Source organism: Chenopodium album, chromosome 18 (genome assembly GCF_948465745.1).
Source record: "Chenopodium album chromosome 18, dcCheAlbu1.1, whole genome shotgun sequence".
In the NCBI taxonomy this organism is placed as follows: Eukaryota; Viridiplantae; Streptophyta; class Magnoliopsida; order Caryophyllales; family Amaranthaceae; genus Chenopodium; species Chenopodium album.
Genome location: NC_137851.1, coordinates 5,521,939 through 5,530,016, shown reverse-complemented (window position 1 = coordinate 5,530,016; position 8,078 = coordinate 5,521,939). Strand labels below are relative to the sequence as shown.

The 8,078-nt window shown below is 35.1% G+C and overlaps 3 protein-coding genes across 3 annotated transcripts; 2 read left to right on the top strand and 1 right to left on the bottom strand.

Moving 5' to 3' along the window:
- Positions 1-1,187, top strand: LOC145592836 (heavy metal-associated isoprenylated plant protein 21-like). The gene is made up of 3 exons (XM_081649340.1): positions 1-251; positions 418-493; positions 819-1,187. Exons 1-3 carry the CDS (start codon positions 150-152, stop codon positions 1,112-1,114), a joined length of 474 nt encoding a protein of 157 aa, XP_081505466.1. The 5' UTR covers positions 1-149; the 3' UTR covers positions 1,115-1,187.
- A 1,623-nt stretch (positions 1,188-2,810) lies between these two features.
- Positions 2,811-4,538, top strand: LOC145590578 (uncharacterized). The gene is made up of 3 exons (XM_081647009.1): positions 2,811-2,928; positions 3,052-3,127; positions 3,709-4,538. Exons 1-3 carry the CDS (start codon positions 2,893-2,895, stop codon positions 4,440-4,442), a joined length of 846 nt encoding a protein of 281 aa, XP_081503135.1. The 5' UTR covers positions 2,811-2,892; the 3' UTR covers positions 4,443-4,538.
- A 559-nt stretch (positions 4,539-5,097) lies between these two features.
- Positions 5,098-7,042, bottom strand: LOC145592835 (uncharacterized). The gene is made up of 3 exons (XM_081649339.1): positions 6,908-7,042; positions 6,708-6,802; positions 5,098-5,965 (listed from the first exon to the last, which is right to left on the bottom strand). The coding sequence occupies exons 1-3, from the start codon at positions 7,003-7,005 to the stop codon at positions 5,178-5,180; spliced, it is 981 nt and encodes a 326-aa protein (XP_081505465.1). The 5' UTR covers positions 7,006-7,042; the 3' UTR covers positions 5,098-5,177.
- Between the last annotated feature and the right edge of the window lie 1,036 nt (positions 7,043-8,078).

Genomic DNA, 8,078 nt, shown 5'->3' with positions numbered 1-8,078 from the left:
TAAATATATTAGATAAATTAAGGTTTGGACCTCTCATACAACTAAGGCTACTTACTTTATGTGACATTTGAATAATTTTAACTATTATATAGTACAAATGTACAATATATTTTCTCACCCTATATAAGTCTTCTGCCTGAAGTGCATACATGCTTTGCTTTTCTTCACAGCAAGATAAAATGGGTGCACTTGACTATTTTGCGGACTTTTGCACTGTCACCAGCACAAGGAACAGGCGTAGGCCTTTTCAGGTAAGCGCCTCCGGTAACACTTTGCTAAATTAAACCCTCTGTATGTCCAGAATTAATAGTCACGTTATTATTGTGACTTTTAAGTCTAGACGGAGTTAGTATATGATATGAAGTATCACTAGTACATTATAGATGAGATTTTGGTGGTGTTTTTTCTTGTCATAAGACAGTTGAGATCAAAGTCAAAATGGATTGTGATGGCTGTGAAAGAAGAATAAGAAGTGCTGTCACCAACCTCAAAGGTTCTCTTCTCTTCATAATCCATCCCTCTTTGAATTCTTCCTATTTTCTCACCTCAATAAGTTTATAATCATAATTACTTGAATATGCGATTTAATTTTTGAGTTGTACGTACTTGGGGTACTTCACATATTCGTCTTATTAATCATATACTCCGTAGCAGTTACACGTGTAATAATCTTCTTTAGACTAAGTAATTTTTCCATAATTTCATGAGACTAAATCGTGTATGGTTACGTTTCACATATAACTCTATGATGAATATCGTAACAATTTTTATATGATATCTCGTTTACATCACTGCCTTAATGTGACATTTTAATGTAGGAGTGAGATCAGTAGAGGTAATAAGGAAGCAGAGCAAGGTGACAGTAAGTGGGCATGTGGATCCAAACAAAGTACTAAAGAAAGTGAAGGACACTGGAAAAAAACGAGCAGAATTTTGGCCCTACATTGAGCATAATTTAGTAGCATATCCTTATGTTGTTGGAGCCTATGATAAGAGGGCACCTGCTGGTTATGTTAAAGATGTTCCTCAAGCTTACCCTTCTTACAATGGACCTCAAGATAACATTTCTACTTTTTTTAGTGACGATAATACTGATGCTTGTTCCATTATGTAATTTTCGTCTAGATTTAGTTGTCACATTTGTACTAATTGAAATTTCCTAATTAATGTAATGAATTGATTATTATATATAACTATAATACTCTTTTTTACCCTAAGGTTTTTGTATAATATTTGTGAATTTCATTCATTTAACATTTAACTAGATAAAATCTTTAAAATCATAAGATAATTTATATTTGATTTAACCATTTTTTTTAGTTTTTTAATACCTAGTTGGCATTGTACTTGTCTTTAATCTAATTCGTTATGGCGATTGAATTTTTAACTAAGCCATTAAAGAAATTAACAAGTTTCTAAGTTTTCCAAATAAACATATGTGTGGATGTGTTAACCATCCACCCTCATGGATGTGTGCTCATTTTTTTACAAAACCACTTCCTCCTTTTTTTTTAGTGTTCCACTTTGATTTTTCGGACTACATTGATGCAATATATCACTTTGGCCAATGTTTTTGTTTTACATATAAGATCTAACATAATCATGACATATTTTCAATGTAGTAGTATAATATTTGAAAATCGTTTATAATTTATACTTATTTTTAATTAAAGAAAATGTCAATCAAATTTTCAAATTGACAAATGTACAGATAAACTTGGGTATTAAAAAAACCAAAAACAAAGAGAGTATACTTTTCACCTTATAGTGTTTTTCATGAAAATGAGGTGGCTTGCTAGGAAAGGAGTATGTGTGAGAGTAAATTTGCAAGCATGTTGAGCTTGCAAACTTAAACTGGAAGTTTCACAAGCTTAAAAGTCTTCAACTCAACTATCTACATTTGTAAAGATCAGGAATCTCTGAATAATTTGACTAGTTCAACAGCTAAAGCTCTCTGTTTCACTCAGGAATCCTGAAACTAAATAGTTGAGTTGACACTTGACAGAAGCACCACCACTTCATTGCATATTACACATTTCATAGTGTCTCTACACAATTTTGGGTTCAAAATGAGTAGGGGTATTTTAGCGAAATAAACACTAACTTATTTTACGGTAAGGAGAAGGACCCTGATTGAACCTCAATCCTCACGGTTTTTTTGGTCCGATACTTACGAGTTAGACACTTTGAGAGTGAGGGGAAAGAATAAGGGATCCCCATCCTCAAAGTGCCTCTAGTGGGAATTGAACCCCCAACCTGATACAATCTTTCCTACTAGACCAAGTTTAGCTTGGTGAAATAAACACTAACTTAATGCTGAATTATCTATATGCCGGGAAGAAAAGGTTTCACGTCTTACCTCGAGATGCACCTTATAACCTCTAATTACGGATGGTAATGAGACAAAAGCATTAGTTTTGTAACCCAGATCAACAACTAAATAAACTCAAGAATTACTTATTTAGAACATCATAAGGAGTAGCAAAAAACAGCAAAAAAGAAATGATTGTTGAGGTAGAGTATATCATTATCATATCTTTTGGATACAGAGCAGTACTTTCTAGAGTTGGGAATATCTCGTGAAGCCAAAACAAAACCAAATCAGGAGCAATGGATAGATGACTGATTTGACCTACACGAGGAAATGGTGTACTCCTAATTTCTGAAGCATGTCTGTCTCTGTATCTTTGCCTGAACTACTCTGATCTTAGTCAATTCACAACCTCTTTCTCTCTCTCTCCTCTTTCTTACTCTAAAAATGCACTATTTATGCATGTTGCCAAAGAAGCCAAATGTCCAAAACAAACATACAGTAATATATTATAACAGGGAACTTGGAAAAGTAAAGGGTTTTTCCATTTCAACAGCAAAGATAAGTCTAAAGTCTTCAGAATGCCAACTGCTCAAAACCAATCCCTGAACATGGAGGTTTGTAACTTCCTTGCTATCATATTATCCAGTTTTTCTCTTTTTCTTGTTTGTTTAATTTAGATTAGTTCTATGTGTAATAACTAGCTTAATTACTGACTCATTAGTTCTCTCTGTTTACAGACTGTGGTTCTTAAGGTGAATGTGAATTGCCATGGCTGTCGTCGAAAAGTGAAGAAAGTTCTGAAAAAGATTGAAGGTTTTACACTGCCCCATCTTCCATTTTCGCTTACTGTTAATACTTACTTCACCTTGATTTTCTGTTATGACAAAATGCATTGTACAACTTATTTTTTCTGTGATATAAAAACCTTTGTCTGAACTTCTACACTACGGAAATGCCATGAATTTTAGTACTCTAAACCAGTGAACATACCTAAACAGTTAAACCACTAGTAGTCCTTACAACATAGAAACAAAGACTCAAGTCCCAAAATGAGTTTCTGGGGTCAGCTAATATGAATCGTCACAAGGAACCGTACGTGAAATTGAACAAGAAAAGTAAAGAGAAAGGTTGAAAAAACTAAACAAAGAAAAGTGAGAAAGTGGAAGAAAACAAGGAAAGAAAAAGAAGAAGAAGCTCTACAATGCCTAATGCTTGTAGCTATTTCAGAATTTTTATGTAAAAAAATATCTGTGATTCTCCTGTAGAACTTTTTGCAGTGTGAGCTTTCTGAGTACAACAATTTGCAGTAGGATTCCTTATCTAATCATTTGGCTAATGGTACTTGTAAGAAGTTGGACATTTGGTACTAATAAGATTTCTTTAATAATAATCAGGGGTTTATGCAGTAAACATAGATGCAGAACAGCAAAGAGTCGTAGTTATAGGAATTGCTGACCCAGATACATTGATCAAGAAATTGGCAAGGTCAGGCAAACATGCAGAGCTGTGGACTCCAAAGTACCAGCAGCTAGACTTGAACCAGGAGCTATTCTCTCAAGGCAAAACCAAAAACAAGACCCCAATTCATCACCATAACAACCGCTCCAGAAGAGCGGTTTCATTGGACCAATTGGTTCCTAACCTACATGGTGAGGGATCATTCGGCAGTGAGTGGGGAGTTGAAGGGCATGCAGACCAAGACATGGAGCTGGCAGAGGAGAGGGCAAACCTTTATATGGATCCCATGGCCAACAGGATTATTGGGGATGGAAACTATGAAAATGATATTGGTTCCATGATCTCAATGATGGGCATTCAAGGGCATCATGATCATGGTCAGCGTAACAGGTATCATGACCATTATCATCATCATCATGGATATGATGTGGGTGGTTCTTTTGACTCGGGTCGGTTCCAGAGATTCCAAAACTATCCAGCAGGACCAGCAGTTTATGGATATCAGCAACAGCAACCATCACCCTTGATGGTAGAAAACCTATTGGGAACCCAATACAACCAAAATCTTTACGGTAAATGGCTCAGTACAAACCCTCAGAGTGTGCATGCAATCCTGAACAATAATAGCAAGATGCAAGATGGATATCTCAGCATGTACAATCAGTACTAAGCTATTAATTACCATATAGCCTTGTAGTACACGCAGCCAGAGACTAGATGGAGATACGCCTACTATTTAGGAAGGAAAAGAACATGTTAGCTGAGGAAGAGACATCACCAAATTCACCAGTGTAATAAACAGCAAGTGCTGCAGCTATGATATAGCCAACACTCTGTATTAGTTATGTGTTATAATCGAGTATGTAGTACATGATGATGGGCAATCCCAAGGTACCAAAGTTGGCAAAGTACTATGTTATATAGACTATTAATGCAAATGGAAAGCTGTTTACAGAATCAAGAATTTCAGGAACTTAATCTAGTCATTGTATATTTTCAGTTGAAGAGTTCATTGTGTACAATATATACCCCCCCCAACCCTTCCACCCGTACCACCTCCCGGTACCTAATAAAGTAACAATAGATAAAATAAAACAGAAATCAGAAATACTAAAAAGTTATCAGATACCAAATTAAGTACAGTAAGGCTCACTTCACATTAAATTAGTTGTAGCACCACTAGCACGGCTGAACAACAGTACACAGCCTACACACTACACACAAATATATATATATATATATATATATATATATATATATATATATATATATATATATATATAAACTTATAAAGTATATCTTTACAAAATTGATCATTAGCATGTTCACATGTATGACTATGTAGGGAGACAAAAGTAGCCTACAAGCATAATCAAGAAAAGTTGAATATGAAACAGAGTGGCAATTACCGCTTTTGATCTTTCCGCCTCCTAGATTGTGCCTTTTGCCACTTCTTCCTTCGGACTAGTTTGCTCTTTGGCTTTAACTTCAGTTCTGGAGTGAACTTATAGTTGGGATCCCTCATTTTTGCTTGAATGTCCTTGAAAAATTGCATGTTTAGTTGCTTTGGACCTCCCTGCCTAAGTTCAGCATACTCTGGCCCCGAAACAATATTTTCAAATGCACCAATGAGAATATCTATGTCACTCATCACTTCCCAAACATTAGTGTACCTTCCATCCGGCCCTTTTTTCAACTTCTTTAGGGCATTCTCAACTGCAAGTTTTCGTGCTTTCTTTCCAGGGGACAACTCTTCTGGTTCATCTTCAGATTTCAGTAGCTCTGAGAGAGTTCTATACTTAGGAGTCTCTTCAAACTCAAATAACTTATCTATATACGCATCACTCTTCTCATTTGGATAAGGTTCTGTGGGAATATCATCGTCATCATCTTCTTCACTGCCTGTCCATAGAGTTTTCTCCTCATCACTGCCTGACCATACACTCCAAAGCTCGTCACTGTCATCAGCATCTATACGATCAGAGTGCTCTTTCGCTTTTTGCTTCACTTTCTTAATTTCTTTCTCAAGAGGGCTTGATTTCCTCTCAGAATCGCTCTCATCTTCACTCGCTGTCCATACACAGTCCTCTTCGTCTAGTTGCCTTGCCCATGCCTTCCTAAATTCTTTACTCCCTGGTGGTCCTTGACCAAAAAGATCATACTGCTTTCTATCACCTCGGGCATATGATCTTGCTGCAGAAAGAGTCCATTCAGATTCAATTGTTACCCAAATCTAGTAATCAAACATAGCTTAGACTATATACTTGTAAAATATACAATATGATTCATCAGATAGTACGACGTTTCTTAGAATTGCAAAATGACTCAATTGATAGTAGAAATAACAGAAGTTCAAGATTCAAGAGTCCAAAGAATGAAGCTGATGAATTTAGCTGATGTAATACAGACAACATACATACAAACATATCCACCACTAGTTGACACTCTTGACGGTATCGCTGTAGTAGCGGGCATAATAGTATGATTTGTATCTCACACCAAAATTATTCAGTAATCATTGTGCCACCTTATTAAGTAGGGGATGATTTTGTTAATGGACGACATCATTGATGCAACCAATCAGGGCTCTAAAACTTACCAAAACTTTACCCTTTATAGAAAATAAGTTTTGGCAGCAATTTTTGAGAGTCTGAGTATTAGCATATTAACATGTTTCTGTTAAATCAGTGTCTGTTCTTATAGCAGTAATGATTTCGTACTTATATAGTTATATTAGCCCAACACTATGTTACAAAACCTGAAAGAATCTTTCAACAATTACAAATACTTATAAAAAAAAATAACAGAAAGCAAGCAGCTTTTTCTTGTAATTCAATCATTGATGCATTGAGGACTTTTAACAAACACATAGAGTGCAACAAATACACAACAACAAGTAAACATTAATATAACCAGAAATAATGAAATTAATTACCTTGGAAATAGAATGATGGGGGATGAGAAACCCCATGTAAAGATTCACGGGTTAATGTTGAATTAGCTGCAAATGAATCAGCAAGAAATTTGGCCCTGAAAATAAGAAGAATAAGATATCATCAGAAATTAAAAATAGTGCGATTATTCACTTGATTGAAACAACCCAGAAAATTATAAGTGTGAAAGGGGAAAGAGGACCTTAAGGAGGTAGAGCTCAAAGAGAGGGGAGGTAGGAAAGTGAAGTGGGAATAGAGGAGACGCCATTGTTGCAGAGTAACCTTAAGGTTTGATGCCATTTAAGTACCAGTATAATATTGATTGATTAAAGTGTTTAATCAACGATTTTACTGTGTAGTTTTAAACTTGTACTCTCTAGTCTGTAATACCTGAGGCTGTAAATTAACTAAGCCGATCAATAAACTATTCGTGTTCGGGTTCGGTTGAATCTCGTTCATGTATGTTTATTTAATAAATGAGTCAAGCTTGAACAAATTTTAAAGCTCGTTTAATAAACGAGCTTGAACACGAACATAAATATGCTTATTCACATAAGTTCATGAACAACTCTTTTATTTATGTTCATGAACTACTCATTTATTTATATGTTCATGAATTATTGATTTATTTACAATTGTTAATTTAGTTTTAAATTTATAATTAGATTCAATTATTATGCTTATTTTGAAATTTTCAAATATCAAAAGTACAAAGTTCATTTATTGGAGAAGCTCGATTATTATTAAGTTCGTTCATGAAAGACTTGTTACATAAACGAGTTGTTCACGAATCGTTCGTGAACATATAGTGTACTGAATGAGCCGAGGTTGAATAGAAATTTGAGCTTGCTTGAAAACTCGGGATCATGCTCGAACTCGCCTAAGTTAAATGAACTTGAATATGAACAAGGTAATACTTGGCTTGGCTCGGCTCATTTACACCCCTAGTAATACTTTTGTTTGCGCCCAATTTACCTTTAACCCACTTTTAAGTTCTAACAGTCCTAACTAGAGGTGTCAATTTAGGTGTTTGGTTGGATTTGATGAGGTTGGGTCGTCAAATTGGATCTAAATTAAAACTTAGGTCATGATAATTAATGTGTCCATGCAAATCGAAATTTGAATCAGATTTTTTGCCGACCGGTTTTGAGTCGGGTTAAGTTTTGACACCTCTACTCCTAACTTTAAAAGGGTTGTGTGTGTGTTGACTTGATATACATGCTATAATAAAAGTGCTAATTTGAGGTGAGTTGACTGTAATGAGGTTCGATAAAATGCTTCACATAATCATCAATACAACAAAAGATTTGTTGAAGGTTCACGCTTAGGGGGTGTTTGGTATGAAAATTTGTAATGTAGGAAACGTAAACAAA

Coding starts and splice junctions, on each gene's coding strand:
- LOC145592836 (XM_081649340.1), top strand. CDS start 150: ATGCTTTGCTTTTCTTCACAGCAAGATAAAATGGGTGCACTTGACTAT. Junction 252..417: donor ACAGGCGTAGGCCTTTTCAG/GTAAGCGCCTCC, acceptor TCTTGTCATAAG/ACAGTTGAGATCAAAGTCAA. Junction 494..818: donor TGCTGTCACCAACCTCAAAG/GTTCTCTTCTCT, acceptor ATTTTAATGTAG/GAGTGAGATCAGTAGAGGTA.
- LOC145590578 (XM_081647009.1), top strand. CDS start 2,893: ATGCCAACTGCTCAAAACCAATCCCTGAACATGGAG. Junction 2,929..3,051: donor ACCAATCCCTGAACATGGAG/GTTTGTAACTTC, acceptor CTCTGTTTACAG/ACTGTGGTTCTTAAGGTGAA. Junction 3,128..3,708: donor AGTTCTGAAAAAGATTGAAG/GTTTTACACTGC, acceptor AATAATAATCAG/GGGTTTATGCAGTAAACATA.
- LOC145592835 (XM_081649339.1), bottom strand. CDS start 7,005: ATGGCATCAAACCTTAAGGTTACTCTGCAACAATGGCGTCTCCTCTAT. Junction 6,803..6,907: donor TTGAGCTCTACCTCCTTAAG/GTCCTCTTTCCC, acceptor TCTTATTTTCAG/GGCCAAATTTCTTGCTGATT. Junction 5,966..6,707: donor CCCATCATTCTATTTCCAAG/GTAATTAATTTC, acceptor CTCTTTCTGCAG/CAAGATCATATGCCCGAGGT.